Here is a 16,361-nt window from a genome sequence, read left to right on the forward strand (position 1 = left end):
AAAAATAAATACATCAATATGGTTAAATAAATTCAAAATTAAATTTTTAATTAAATAAATATTAAATTTGCTAATTAAGGTTAAATAAATTCTTATTTAATAACATATTATTTTTCAAATTACATTTTTTAAATTTTTAAATATTGAAATTATTTATTATATTAATTAAAATAAAATTAAAAAAAATAATAAAAACATGATAAAAAAAAATTATTTGATATGAAAAGGCAAAGGCAAAGGCAAATTGAAGTGGGTGCTTTTTGAGAGATATAATTGGTAGTAATTCTCAAGAAGCTTGAATGTAGAGTGTTTTCATTCCTTTTCATTGCCGACAAATTGCAATTTAAAGAAAAATTAAAATAAAATAAAATAAAATTCATGCTCTAACGAACCCTATGATTGTGAAAGCAAATTAATTTGATGACTCAAAAACTTTGTGTTCTCATTGCTTTAATTATGATGCCCTCTTGCTTTGTCTAAAGAAATAATTAAATTAATTGAGGAATTCCATGCATCATTGTGAAGAAAAAAAATTTAGACCCCACTCATCAACAATCATTCGAAACATCTTTTTCCCTAATGTTCCTTTTTCTTTAAAATAAATATTATTTAGTTATTTTATATTAACAAAATTAATTATATATTTTAAAAATTTTAAAAAGGATTACGAAACAATCTAATTAATCTTTAATTTCTTTTTGTAAAAGAAGAAATGGGGTTTTGATTAAAAAATATCTTTATTATTTATGAAAAGGCCGCCTTATTAGATAAAGAAATTTGAAAACATGAAGGATGAATTATTTATTGAATGAAAAATGACATCGTTTTGATGATGACATGTATATTTCTCGTGGGAGGCAGTCGGCCGACAATTTAAAAGAGAGAGAAAATGTCTCTTTCCTTTTTTCTTTTTAATTTTCCATCTTTAATTGTAAAATATTTTCGATATACATAAAAAAAAATATTGTTTTTCTCCTTGTTATATATATTACCTTGATACTATATTATTTATATTTTTATTTTATTTAATTTAAATTAAATTTCAATTTAAATTTTTATAATTTGAAAAATAATTTAGATATTAATAAATTTATGTATTAATTTAATTTCATGATATTATTAGCATCATGGGTTCTGACAAAAATTACTACTAATAATAAAAATAAATGTTTTTTAAACTTTTTTATATAATATATTACAATTATTCTCTCAATTTAATTAAAAACATATTATTTATGTCAAAATTAAGAAATTCATATATCCCTTTTATTTAGTTTCTAGTAAATAGATTAAAAAAAAAACCTTTTAGTAAATAAGAGAGGAAAAATAAAGTCTATTCCATAAATGGATTAAAATTAATTACCTATAGTGTCCCAATTTCCTGAACAATTTCATTTCATCTTGATAAGAATGAAGACATTTTCATCAATTAAATTATGTGTATTTATCAATCCATCATAGTAAAAGTGACATCTTATATCCATGAGTGCTAAAAGGGACAATTGATTAATTAAGAGAGGCTCATTAAGATATGACAATAGGTTTTCCAATTGAATTATACCAAATTTATTAAATCTAAATCTTAAAGAAATATATTTTAATATGACAGATTGAGATAATAGTAATGAAATTATGAGAAAAAGATTATTAAAATTTTAAGTCAATAAAAAAAATTATAAAATTATATTAAATTTTCTTTTGATGATATTATTTAATAATTTAAATTTTAAAAAATAGAAGTTGATGGTGGTGAGTTTGTTGAAAGAAAAAAAAAACAATAAAATATAATTATAGAGAAGAAGAGGCTAAAAGTCAATTAATTTTTTTATGACATGTCTTAATTTTTTTGATAATATTGTCTTAATTTTTTTAAATAGAAAAAATAAAAATGATATTTTTCATGAAAACGTTTTCTTTCGAACAAATGGAAATTTAACTTGAAAAAAAAAAAAGTTTAAGGGCATGTTAAATTAAGAGTAAGCAATATCTGTGTCTCTTTCATCTCTTTCAGTGAAATGTCTTCCCATGTGATACGCAAGAAAGACCGACCTCTAATAGGGAATGATACAAGGTGTCACGACCCAATCTATGGGCCGGACCGGCATTAGGACCTGAGCCAGCTTAAAGCCCCCGAGACCCGTAGTAAGCCTAACTATTCCTCAAATCCATAACCAGGCCCAATATGCATATAAAATAATTTAAATTAAATTGTTCTAAATACCATACAAATCTTTATTTATTAATTTCAAAAATTTAAATTAACACAATTTCTATCAAGGTCCACACTATTACTAACACATGCAGAGTTCTAGATTTTAAATTTTGAAAAGATAGTAAAATAATTAAATAATCTACGTTAAACCTGCGAGGAAGAAAACAGGTTGCTCTGTAAAATAACTCCTCCTGTGGCCTGAAAAAATATTGAGCAGAGGTGGCGTTACTCGAGAGTAAAATATCAATTTTAACCATAATCTCTATAACTATCTAAAACTAATGCACCCTGTGGAGTGAAATGCAACATCAACAATATTTTCACATCATAACAGCAAAAAGGTAATTTGGAGCACTCACACACCCAATAATATCAATCATAATATATGGGAGCTGATCCCCTGTACAGCTCTCTTAAATCCAACCTGTGCCAGTGAAGAACTCAAGCCAGACTTTCGCTTAATAAATCAAATCGGGGTTCCAGCGAAGAACTCAAGCCGTGTCTACCCCGAAGGACCGAGTCCCAGCGAAGATCTCAAACCGTGTTTACCTGTCTTATCCATAGTCAACACCACATCACACGCACGCTAACGCACGCACACTGCTCCAAATTACCACAACAACATCCATGGCACTTTTAACAGTTATGAATGCAACATAAATCGTGCTTAGAGTTTAACTACATAAATATATGCATATAAGTGATGCATGGGCATGCTTAGACATATAATAATATCGAAATTACAATTAAAATTAATATTTTACTCACGATACAATGATGACTATTGTGTTGCTTGGATGCGAAAAATAGTGACCTCGATCACCTAATAATTAAATTATAAATTTTATTAGTACTAAGTTAAGATAAAACTCTAAAGAGGCAATAGACAGCCTAATTTATGCCGAAAATCCGACAGAGTTTTCCCTATACCTGGGACCTACCCAACTTGCAAAAATGCTCAAATAACACTTCTAAATTCTCAATTTCCATAATCACATCTCATCAATATCACATGGCCCCTCCTGGGCCCTCCAAATCAGACAATACTCAAAATCTAAAAAATTACGTTTTAGTCCCTATAATTGATATTTTGCAAAAATCCACTCAAACAAACTCCAAAAATTCTAAAATTTCGCCCCGCGGCCCCTAATAATATTATATGACTATTGCAAAAGGAATTATAATTTTTTGATCATCCACGAATATTTTATGAATCTTATTCTAAATCGGTATTAGCCGAAAATGAGCAACTTAGAGTTCGAGTTCACCTATGCCAATTTTGACATCTGAAACGCGTCCAGAACGTTTGAAAATGTTATGATTAACTATAATATTGATCATGTTCAGAGGCAATTAGGCGATCGGATCAGCTAAAAATAAGTCCCGTGGCGGTGAGCCATCCTCGATCCGATCGCACCTAAATATAGTCCAAATTTTGTTAATACTTATCCTAAAATTATTTTCAAATTTTTGGAATCGAAAAAGTTCGAAAATCTCACATAGCAATCTGGACCGTCCGATTATCGCCTTTTTCAAACGGTGTCCGATTGGAGCGGGACCAGTCCTATCTCGAAGATCTTGTCGTCCTGAGTCCATCGGTGGCCTCAGATTTCCGATCCGATGGTCGGATCGCCGGAAAAGTGGCCGGAAAACTACTGCCGTCACTTTCTCTCTCCTCTTTCTCTCTCTTCGAAACTCGCCGGAAACTCCACTATTCCGGGCATGGCTGGTCGGAAAATGGAGCTGGGTTAAATGGGGTTTGGTGGCACCTTGGATCGCCGCGTTGGTGGCTGAATCGGGAAAAGCGGCCTTCTCGCTCTCTCTCGTCTTTCTTTCCGTCCCTTTCTTCTCTCTCTCTCTCTTCCTCCTGCGCCTCTATGCGTGGGCTGTCGCCTCCTGACACCGTCCTGAGGTGGGGGAATGCCACCGGTGCCTCGTCGGCGCGGGTGCTGGTCGGAAGCCAGAGGGAGAAGGTGAGGGGGAGAAGGTGACGCGGGGGAGAGGGTGAGGGGCTGTTGCGTTTTAAGTTCTGCAGTTTTTTTTTTTATTATTTTTTTTTCTGGTTGTTACACAAGGCAAGACCATAAAATAAAGGGTACCCTATCTAGGAACCTTTTTTTTTTTTTTTTTTTAACTTCAAAGCATTACAAGTGTCGGGAATAGGCATCAAAAAACAAGATAGAGCTCAAAGCCTCAGAAGGATTTACAATCCAAGAACTATGGAGCTTGCCTAATCTAAAAACTTTGGCAATACAGTCTGCTGCTCTATTAGCTTATCTCTTAATTAGAGAGAATGATACACGGCTAAAAAAACTACTTCTTTCAGTAATAGTTTTACCATGATCAATTTCCCAAGGAATCAAATTATTCTATTGAATAATAGCAGAATGAAGGATTTCTGAATCTATTTCCATGATAACAGATTTTGCAGTCATAGAAATAGCAAGGTTAATGGCTTTAAGGAGGGCTAGAGCTTCATCCACCAGAGGAGAGGATGCTTGAATTTTGTAGGCCACACCATCAATCTTATAACCATTGTGATTCCTGACAATAACTCCTGTTGTTGCATAATAGGATTTGTCCTTCCATGAAACATCACTATTAAACTTGAAAATTCCAAAAGGAGGCGGACACCACACATTGCGAGAATGGGAATTACCTCTGTGGCACTGCAAATGTGTAGAGTTTTGGGAATTGGCAATAAGAATCTGTTGGTCCAATTGGCAAATTTTTATCTGATGAATAGCTGAAATTGGGTTGGGTTGAATTTGCTAAAAAACTACATTTTTTCTCTATTTCCAAATTATCCAACAATAGCTATGAGACATAAAGAATTGTCATCAGTTCTAAAGGCTTGAGTAATAGTAATCTACCATTGAATGAAATAATTAAAATCAATTGCATTAGGCTTATAGTTACAATAGCTAGAAAACCACGTGGCCCTTGCATGACTACACTAGAACAACATATGCTCTATAGATTTAGTCTCTTCATTGCATATAGGACAAGTGGGATTAAGAGGAATACCTCTGTGAATCAAATTTCCTTTAACTGGCAAAGCATTCAACAAAGCTTTCCACATAAAAACTTTTAACTTGGGTTGTAAAGGGAGATTCCATAATTTCCTCCAAATATGTTGTGGAATGGAAAGTGAGCTGCTGAGACTATGAATAATAGATTGATTGGCCTTGCCTAGTAAAAACCGATAGCTTTGATCTAGCGAGTATGCTCCGGACCTATCATAATGCCAAATCACTGAATCTTTACATCCCAAGGGAGCTCTGGAATTGATTTTAGAGCTCTAGTCACCTCTTCTTCAAATAATGAGTCCACTAACTCATTCTTCCATTGCAGATTGTCATGATCAATTAAATCAGAGACATAGTTAATATCCAAAGGACAGTGATAGGGCCGCTGGACTTTGAAATCTTGCACATGAGGGACCCAAGGATCATACTAAATGAGAGTATCCCTCCCATCTCCTACATTGTGTCTGATGCCTTCCTTCAAAATATTTCTTCCTTCCATAAGGCTTTGTCAAACCCAAAAGCTTTGCTTTTTGGAGGAAGGGGCTTGCCAAAAAGAATTATTAGGAAAATAAAGACCTTCAATCATTCTGGCCCATAAGGAAGAAGGATTTTGGAATAACCTCCAGCATTGTTTTACTAAAAAAAGCCAAATTAAAGAGCCTAAAATCCTTATAACCCATGCCCCCTTTATCTTTTCTATTCGTAACATCCTTCCAACTTATCCATTGCAACTTTTTCTCCTTATCCCTTCTTCCCCACCAAAAGTTAGAAACCAAGCTATTAAGTTGCCTACAAAAGCTCAGAGGGAATTTGAGAATAGCCATATAATAATTAGGAATAGCACACAAGACTGATTTGATAAGAGTTTCCCTATCAGCTTGAGAAAGCAGTTTCTGCTTCCAAGATTGAGTCTTTGACATCACTTTGTCTTTGATAAATTTTAAAGCTTGCACTTTTGATCTACCCCAAAGGGCAGGAAGCCCAAGATATTTAACATCAAGCTTCATTTCTTGCATATTGAGTGAATATAAGATATCATGCCTCAAAACCATAGGAGTTTTCTTGCTGAAATAAATACTTGATTTTAGGAAGTTTACCCTCTGTCCAGTAGCTGCTGTGTAACTAGATATGATCTCTTTAATTTTTGAAGCCTCATGATGACTAGCCCTCCCAAAAAGAAGAGTATCATCTGCAAATAGAGCATTGTTTATGATAGAAGAATGTCTATTCAAACGAAGGCCTTAGATTTTCCCCTCCTGCTTAGCTTTCATAATGAGACAAGAAATACCTTGAGATATAAATAAGAAGAGGTAGGGGAAAGAGGATCCCTGCATCTTAGCCCTCTAGATGGCTAAAAAGGTTTGGATGGAGTTCCATTGATCAAGATAGAGTAGCTAACTATTGTCTCACATTGCATAATGATTTGTACCCAAGCTAGATCAAACCCAAATTTTAAGAGAGCCTTTTGGAAAAAAGACCATTCCACTTGGTTATAAGCTTTATGCATATCTAATTTCAGGGCCATGTAATGGTTTTTTGTGTTTGCTGTTTTTAAGAAATGAAAAGCCTCATAAGCAATGAGAATGTTGTCTTGTATTGCTCTATTAGGAATGAAAGCGACTTGATCATGAGAAATGAGATGATCCATCCAAGGCTTTAGCCTATTCACGATCACTTTGGATACAATCTTGTAAATGAAATTACAGGACTTGTAGGTCTGTATTGATTCATATTAATGGGACTTTTACATTTGGGGATCAAGACAACATTTTTTCTATTGATTTCTTTCAACAAAAATCTAGAAGAAAAGAACCCCTTGACAGCAATACATACATCTTTTATGTAGGAACCTTGCCTTATAGCTTCCCTTTCCTCACGGCGTCTACCAGACGTTACCACCCGTTTGAATTAAACATCCTCTATGGACCCATCACCTTCATCTTCTTAACTACTAATAATAATAATTAATAATAATTTTTAACTTTAATTTTATTAATGTCGAAGAAAGTAGAGATAATTTCAAATAAGGATGGTAATGATAGGATACACACGAAAATCATATTCTTAAAATTTGAATATATTCTAAACTCGATTAAAATTTATTTTTAACTATTCGAATTTATTTCAAATTTAATTATTATTATTTAAAAAATATCTAAAACTGTTTTATTTTATATGTTTTAAAAATCTACATAATAAATGATTTTTATTTATAATTTTATAAATATTTTAATTTTATTTTATATAAAATAAAATATATAAAAATTTATAAATATTATTATAAAAAACATATATTTCATATTTAATTAAATATTCATATAAATGAATTTAAATAATGGATATCCAACATGCAAAATTTAAACTAAATATGAATTCATCACAGATATTAAATTTCAAATCTGAACTCATTCTAAATCCGATTATACACTATTTAAATCTCTTCTATTAGGGTTTGGTCTGATCAGATCAGATACGCATGAAAATTCAACCCGTTACCAATATTTTTATTTATATATTTTTAAAATTTATTATTTTTATAATTAAAATGATAACATTATATTGTATTTTATTAATTATTATTTAAATTCATTAAATCACGATTGAATAAAAAAAAAGAAAAGGCATTTGAGATTTTTTTATACAAAGGTTTTTTAAGTTAAAAAAGACAGAATGCTATTAAATGGGGAAAAAAAAATATAATATAATATAATATAATACTTTGTCGGTGATTGACATGGTTACACCCTAATTAACAACAATTGATAATGATAATTATAACTAATCCTCCCACATTTTTCTTCCTTAATTTCTTTTATCTGGTCTTCACCATTTTTCTCTTAATTACTACTGTTTAAAATCCTATAAATATATTTTGGACCACTCGTCAAACTGCCAATCAAGATAAAATCATATTAGGATATTTAACATTTTTTCTTGAACCTAATTAAGATAATAAATTAAAGAAGAAAAAAATTACAATTTACTCTTTAAATTTTACCATATATTACACTTTAATTTATAAATTTTAAAAAATTAATTATTTAATATTTAAATTTTACACTATATTACATTTTAATTTTTATAATTTTAACTTACAGAATAATTTAACTTTTTTATTAATGGATAAAATTATTTTAAACATTAAAATTATAGAGACTAAATTATTTTATATATTAAAATAAAAGGATTTAAATAATTAACTTTTAATAATTTAAAGACTAAAAATATAATATAATGTAAAATTTAATAATTAAATAATTAATTTTTAAAAAATTAAATATTAAATATAATATAGGATAAAACCTAACAACCAAATTGTAAATTTCCCATTAAAGAAAAAGTTCCAACTGTATATGACTCAGATTAACTAATGTGGTTGAAATCTAGTACTGATGATTGCTAAGCTTAAAATCTTGGAAAGAAAGGCAAAACCATGGGATATGGTGTTCACATATGCGCACATGGAAATCACAAAGGTTTCTACAGAAGAAGATAGCTGGCATTTTCCATCCCTTAATAATTGTACTGCCACTATTTTCACAGTAATTTGGAGATTATCAAAACCCATTTTTTTCAGAAAAAGTCAAAACAAAAAATCCCAAGTGGTCTCCACTCAGTCTCCAACCAATACCAACCTCTCTCTCTCTCCCCTTTTTCTTTTATAATGTTCCAGCTATACTCTTCACAATTTCAGGGCTCAACCTCAATCTTGAAGGTCTCCCCTCCTGATTTCTTCCCAAACATTTGAGCCCGTTTTGTTTCTTTTATCAGATTGTTAGCACAGCACACAAGATCAACTTTGATTTTATAGTTTGTTAGCAATGGCTTCTCCCCCAGATACAAGCAAGACCTTAAAGCTTGAGAGGTACAACAGCTACCTTCGCAAGATTCAAAATACTAAAGTCCTTAATGCCTCCTCTAAGCTCCTCTTTCGTGCCACTCTCCTTATTGCTCTTGTTCTTGTTCTTTTCTTCACCATCAATTGTCCTCCTCTTTCTGATCATAATAATCCTCATCATCTCCACCACCACAACTTCCTCTCCACTGCTATCTTCGCTTCTTCTTCCTCCGCTGTCGGTGGCGCTGCCTGGGAGAAACAAGTCCGTCACTCCTCCACCCCTCGCAGGCCCAATGGGTTGTCTGTATTGGTCACTGGCGCTGCTGGGTTTGTTGGATCGCACTGCTCGCTTGCTTTGAAAAAGAGAGGAGATGGGGTTCTTGGGTTGGACAATTTCAATACCTATTACGACCCATCATTGAAAAGGGCCAGACAGAAACTTCTGCTCAAACACCAAGTGTTTATAGTTGAAGGAGACCTTAATGATGCACCATTGTTAGCCAAGCTCTTCGACGTGATGCCCTTTACTCATATCCTGCATCTGGCAGCCCAAGCTGGGGTTCGCTACGCCATGCAAAACCCACAATCCTACGTTAGCTCTAACATTGCAGGTTTCGTCAATCTTCTCGAGGTTGCTAAAGCTGCAAATCCACAACCAGCCATCGTCTGGGCTTCTTCTAGCTCCGTTTATGGTCTCAACACTGAAGTCCCCTTCTCTGAAAACCACAGAACAGATCAACCTGCGAGTCTTTATGCAGCTACCAAGAAAGCAGGAGAAGAAATTGCCCATACTTACAACCATATCTACGGGATTTCCCTAACTGGGTTAAGATTCTTTACAGTTTATGGTCCCTGGGGAAGACCTGACATGGCTTACTTTTTCTTTACAAAGGATATTTTACAAGGTAAACCCATAGATATCTACCAGGCACAAGATGAGAAACAGGTGGCGCGTGACTTTACATACATTGACGATGTGGTGAAAGGGTGTATAGGGGCGTTGGACACGGCGGAGAAGAGCACAGGTAGCGGCGGAAAGAAGAAAGGTCCAGCTCAGCTAAGGGTATACAATCTTGGAAACACATCCCTCTTCCAGTAGGGAAATTGGTGTCAATTTTGGAGTCTTTATTGAACATAAAAGCCAAGAAGCATGTGATTAAGATGCCAAGAAATGGGGATGTGCCCTATACACACGCCAATGTGAGCTTGGCTTACAGGGATTTCGGGTACAAGCCAACCACAGATTTGAGCACAGGGTTGAGGAAATTTGTCAAGTGGTATGCCAGCTATTATGGGATTCAGACAAAGGTAAAAAAGGGAAAAGAAGTCAACAGTGAGCATAACGAGGATTGAAAGGTTGAGACAAATTCATCTTCATCTCTATCCTCCACTCATCCATCATCATCATCATGGTTGATCCCTTTTCAATTTCTTTTTTTAAGATTAATTTATAAATTCTGTTTTTTTTTTTCTTATTCTCTGCTGTTGTGAAGTGAAAATGTTGGAACTGATGTTGTTGATGGTGTAGCATAATAGAGGTTACAGTTTGATACAGAAGAGAAGATAAATGTGAATCAAGAAATTAAAGAAAAAGAAAGAAAGAAGGAAGTAGAGGGACAAGTTGTGTAGATCTGTGAAGTTGGGATGTAATAATAAATTTGGTGGGCTCTGCTACAAAGGTTGCAGATCTCAACCATTTGGATTCATATTTGAAAGAAAATTTTATAATTGAGCAGCCACAACCTGATCCTTCTCTCTGTCTACTTTTCATTTTTGTTTCTTTTTTCTCATCTCAATTTGATCAATAGAAATCAAATTGAGATGCTTTAATTTTTTTCATGTGGCTTCAAGAATGAATAGTCCCTTCAAATTATTTAAAAGAAAAAAAATAATTAATAGATGGAAAAAATTAAGAAATGGAATTGACAAGCATCGCTCCTTCATTCTCACCCAATAAGAAATTGAGATCAAGGCAAAGTAGGCTTCCCGTGAAAAAAAAAATTCTATTTTTCTATTTATATAGTATAAATTTATTTATTAAAAAATAAATTATAAATTAGAAACAATATATATGTATATTTTTTTCAATAATGTGTTAGTAAAAATATATTATTCAATTAGTGTTGAGTTTAGGGTTTTTTTATTTCTTTTTTAAAGCCGATTTCTGTTAGATTTTCTCGTTACCAAGTTTAGAAAGTTGGTATATTGTTGTTTTCATAAAAAAAGAAAAAAAGTTGGTTTATTGTTAAGAAAAAATTTTCCAAAAATCAAAGGCCAAAAGTAGAAAGGATCCATCCTTGGATTGCCTCTGAAATGGAATAAAACTGGAATCTTTCATAGGACAAACTGAAATATTATGTGTATATATAAATAAAATAAAAAAATATTTACAAAAACTCAAACCTAATGGAAGTCTCTCTCTATATATATATATATTTATGATTTGAAGTCAATTAAAGCTCCATTTATTTCTTAGAAAATATTTTTTAATATTTTCTAATATTTGAGACATTCTAAAAAATGAGTTATGATAAAAAAAATAATTTATTTTTAAGAAAAATATTTTTTTATTTTTAAAAGATATCATTATTTTTCATTTTCTAAATATTTATAATTTTATTAAAATGTAAAAACATTTATACATGCTAATATAAATACATTTTATTAATTTAACATAACAAAAAATATTTTTATAATTAAAAAAAATATTTTTCATATATAAATTCTTTTCCCTGAAACCAACGCAGCCTAAAATTAATATAGTTTTATTAAGCAGCGTATCCCTTCCCTCGACTCTATGTGTATGCATATTTATCTTTAATAAAAAAAATTAAATTATATTTTAGATTATTGCACAAAAAGTAATTTAAAATAGACTCGTTTTAATAATAATTATTGAAATCTAAATGTCAAAGTTGGAATTTCATAAATCAAGATATTCCCTTTAAGATAACAAATCTCAAATTAAATTTTGGGTGATCTAAGAATAAACATGACTAGTTATAAAATCAAGACCAAATTGAGGCAGCTTAGAAGCCTACCAATTATTACTTAATTATTAGATCTCTATTGAATTAAAAAAAAAATAATGAATATAAACATTCAATCAGAATCATCTAATGCAGTCAATAACTAAAAAATATTGAATATAATTGAGTTTTAGTTCAGAAAAATAAATTTCTAAGCAGAATTATGATTATAATATACAAAAGCAAATCATATAAACCATGATTTGGGTGGGAATACAAGAATTTGGAGTTTTTGTTTAGTGACAAGCAAGTTTCACCAACCATGAAAAGAAAGCTTAACCTTCAATCATCAATCAAACAAGAGAGTAAATCAATTAAATTCTCATTTAGCTTGATTTATATTTTTTTAAAATAAATTATTTTTTAAGTTCATGAACCGACAGTGGGGGCAATCCTCATTATTTCGATCAAGATCAAATAAAAACAAATTTTTTTCTCATGACGAGAAAATTCCACCCCATGATTCTCTCATAGGCCTATTCAACACACCCCACTCGGCCCTAACACAAGAAAACAGCAATGGATAGGTCCTCGGCTCAAAAGAATGATCCTGTTTCTCCGCAGCGCAAAAGGAATTGTCTGCTTCAAACACTTCAGTACTTGCATGCCAGAGACTCCTACTACTAAAATAGAACGCAAGAAAAAACTCCATGGCATTATTCTGCACTTCTATTTGTGCCCACACCAACACCATTCATAGCAAGATTCACGCTTAATGGGCCTAAATTTTCAGGGTAATCATTGATGAGCCTCCCTGCTAAGCTTGTTTTAGTGAAGGATAAGACTAACCCAAACAGAACTCAGTACACATCGGTATATGCTTGCCTAGGTCAGGTGCCTAGTAGAATAAATCAATCACATCCACTAACCTATAGACTTGTATAATCTCTTTTCTCTCTTGTTTTCAAGAGAGAAAGTTTTCTCATTTTAGGCTTAGTTTGATCTAGGTCTCTCGGACTCGCCAAGTGGAAATCGTCGGAGGCAAGGGAAGACTTCTGTTTTTCGTTCTCCTGATTTGCGAGACGACCCTTCCGCATATGAGTCAGGTTGTATCTGATTTAGAGGTTGCCTATGTTTGGTTTGGCGTGCATGCAAGTCATGATCGAAGACCATTATGCAACTGGGATTAGTCATGCTTGAAGTGGACAGATTGGCGACGGGAGGAGGATGAGTGGTACTGTTAGGGGGCTTCGGATGCATTTGTTTTTGCTTGCTAAGGGCTGGGTCTTTGGGCCCAAAAGCCGGTGCTGGTTATGTTTCAAGCGGTTTAACTCTATGCATTGAGAGGGCTACATTGTCTATGCTTCTACATCGCAGCTGGGAAAACAATCTCAATTGGCTTAAAGAGTGGCAGTGAGCCCTACAGCAGCACCCTCCTCACATTGTAGAGTTAAGCTTTATAATTCGGTGAAGATTTAGGGAGGTCTTGTCTGTTTATGGTTCTTTTGGGTGGTGAAGGGCGTCCCCAATGAGCCTACTGTTTCTGATATGCAGTGTTGAAGACAGTCTCTGCACAGTTTATTCCAGTAGTTGGCAGCCTTGCGAGGGACAGCAGAAGGTATTAGGGCTCTTGGTTGGTAAGGATATACTAATGGATCGGGTATGGTTTTGTTGACAACCTAAAGAGTGGTCTATCCATTTCCTTCATATCTTTTTTTAACCCAGCTTGAAATCCCCTGCTCCTGGGGGTTTTCAATGCAATTTCGCAGTTTCGAAGACATGCAGGAGTTGTTAACACTTTTCTAAAGAATATCAAAATATTATTAAAAATTAAAATTGATAAGTTTTAATAATTTCAACATTTTTTTGGAAAAACGCCAAACAGCGCAATTTTTTGTTTTTTAATCAAAGATACAAGCACTAATTCACCTACATAAGAAAATATTAATTCACTCCACCATTAGCAAAGCTAAAAACAAAAACACAACTGCAACCAACAATAAAAATTGATGGTTCTGGCAGGAACATCATAACTGCACTAAGGCAATGCTCATAGGAAACCATTTATTTCCCAAAGACTGCAAAAGAAATCTCCCTCTTGCAGTTAAGAGCCCTCTACCGTATTGCAAGCCCAAGTCATGCAAATTCCCTCCAGTGAACCATTTAATCAAATGTGCTTCTGTAGCAGGGCATGCAAAACAACAAAAACAATATCTCCAGATTTAAACTTACCAAGCCCACGTCAGAAAGGCAATTGCCACGCTCAAGTTGAGCAAATACAATTAAAGTAAATAAGAGAACTACATTCTGAACCAGTAATAACTAGCTACAGGGCAGTACATTGATGGTGACAACTTCTTAGCAACCATTTTCATCCCCAAACCTTCCATTCCCGCGAAAATTGTTGTTGTTGAAAGATCGTGGACCACGAGAACTATCTTGGGCATAACTCACTCGAATGCTTCGTCCTTGTAATTCCTGAAGAAGCAGCATATAAAACTCAACGTGCAATTCAAGAGAACAGCATTACTAAATCACTTCAAATATTCTACTTCTAACCTGGCCATCCATTGCTGACAATGCTGCACTTGCAGACTCATCGTTTGAGAAGTCAACAAACCCAAATCCCCTTGACCTTCCAGAATCTCTATCAGTGATAACCCTTGCTGTGTACCAGAGGAACAATGTGAATCAATACAATGACACTACCAAGAACAAAAATATCCTCTTTTTTTGTTTCCTCTCTCTCTTATGCATGCATACATTTATTTATTTAGTTGGTAGACATGTAAGCAACTGCTGGAAAACATTTATATTGGCTAAATAACTAAAGAAAGATAATTATGTTAATAAAATAAGCATACAAGTGGATATCATTTTACATTGGCATCCAAAATATGCAAATGCTGCATTGCCATTACCAATGTGTTCAGTCTTATAACTTTCTGGACAATGTTAAAGAACAAAAATGGCATTCCTATTGTAAGTTTAATTTTAACAAAGTAAAAAATTATTAATATATATATATATATATATATATATATATATATATATATATATATATATATATATATATATATATTCAGTAAAAAATTTCAGTTTCATTGAATTAACAATAACTATATCCTGCTATGAGATGAGTGTTGAAACTTACCACTAATCACTTCACCAAACCCAGAAAAAGCATCCTTTAGAGACCGGTCATCAGTCCCATACGAAAGACCTTCAACCACAGAAAACACCCCCATAGTTAAACGCAGAGCACTACCACACTATATATATATATATAAAAAGTAAAGGAAAAGCAGTCTTTGATACAGCATTCATCAATACCTCCCACAAAAAGCTTGTTTGATGACATGCAGCGAATAGAATTCAACATAGAGGCCATTTGAACTTGACCATTCTGGGAAACGCTCTGCCTCACCAGGCTCCCAAATTTGTTACAGAATGCCATTTATACCCACTGAACAATCATGATTTCCCATGAAATCCAGAAGATCAACAATAATAAAAAAAAAGGGAAAATCTCGATTAGTACTCAAAATCCCAGCTCCAAACCATACTCATATCTTTGATAATGGAGGAAGAAACAGTTTATGACTTATCCATCTACTAGCAATCGAAATCAACCGACATAGACAAGCAAAGCTAAATTAATAAAAATAGACGCATATAAATTAGGGTTTAAGAAATAAGCATACCTTTGAGAAGAAAATCTAAAAAATCTAAGAGAACGGCTAGGGTTTAAGAGCAAAGTAGGATCGAGAGGCTGGGTAAATATCTTCCAGTCTTATAGTCAGGAGGTTCAATAGGGCAGAGTTCAGGTGCGGCTTGTCTTTCTTGTGATTAATGACACAAATGCGGAGTTGTACGTTTGACTATCCGGTCATTAGGAGGGTGATTTGTCATTAAAGTACAAGTTCATATTAGCATAGAATTGCAATTGCTGCCTTGTGCTCATCCATGCCACGTCGGATCAGATAGATAATGCTTCCCAACACATGTGATTAGTTCCAACTATAAATTAATTATCTAAATAATTGCTCTTAAATTTATCGGTTGCATTAATTCTTTTATGAAAAATTAAGAATTGTCCGTCAATTATTACGTAGATATTAATGATTTTAATATATATATATATATATATGTCCACAAATTATTACATAATTATTAATAATTTTAATATATATATAATATAATATCTTAAATTTTTATTAAATATTATATATTTTATTTTTTATTATTTTTTATCTCTTAAACTATTTAATAAAAATTTTATAATATAAATATATATAATTAATTTATATTAT

The 16,361-nt window shown here is 32.6% G+C and overlaps 1 protein-coding gene and 1 pseudogene across 1 annotated transcript; one reads left to right on the top strand and one right to left on the bottom strand.

Moving 5' to 3' along the window:
• The first annotated feature begins 8,892 nt into the window (after positions 1-8,892).
• Positions 8,893-10,821, top strand: LOC110645042 (UDP-glucuronate 4-epimerase 6-like; annotated as a pseudogene).
• Positions 10,822-13,982: 3,161 nt separating this feature from the next.
• Positions 13,983-15,907, bottom strand: LOC110645030 (glycine-rich RNA-binding protein 2, mitochondrial). Its single transcript, XM_021798028.2, has 5 exons — positions 15,753-15,907; positions 15,382-15,514; positions 15,203-15,271; positions 14,608-14,714; positions 13,983-14,526 (listed from the first exon to the last, which is right to left on the bottom strand). The coding sequence occupies exons 2-5, from the start codon at positions 15,503-15,505 to the stop codon at positions 14,407-14,409; spliced, it is 420 nt and encodes a 139-aa protein (XP_021653720.1). The 5' UTR covers positions 15,506-15,514; positions 15,753-15,907; the 3' UTR covers positions 13,983-14,406.
• Positions 15,908-16,361: the final 454 nt, after the last annotated feature.

This window comes from Hevea brasiliensis, unplaced genomic scaffold, assembly GCF_030052815.1.
Source record: "Hevea brasiliensis isolate MT/VB/25A 57/8 unplaced genomic scaffold, ASM3005281v1 Scaf275, whole genome shotgun sequence".
NCBI classification, from domain to species: Eukaryota; Viridiplantae; Streptophyta; class Magnoliopsida; order Malpighiales; family Euphorbiaceae; genus Hevea; species Hevea brasiliensis.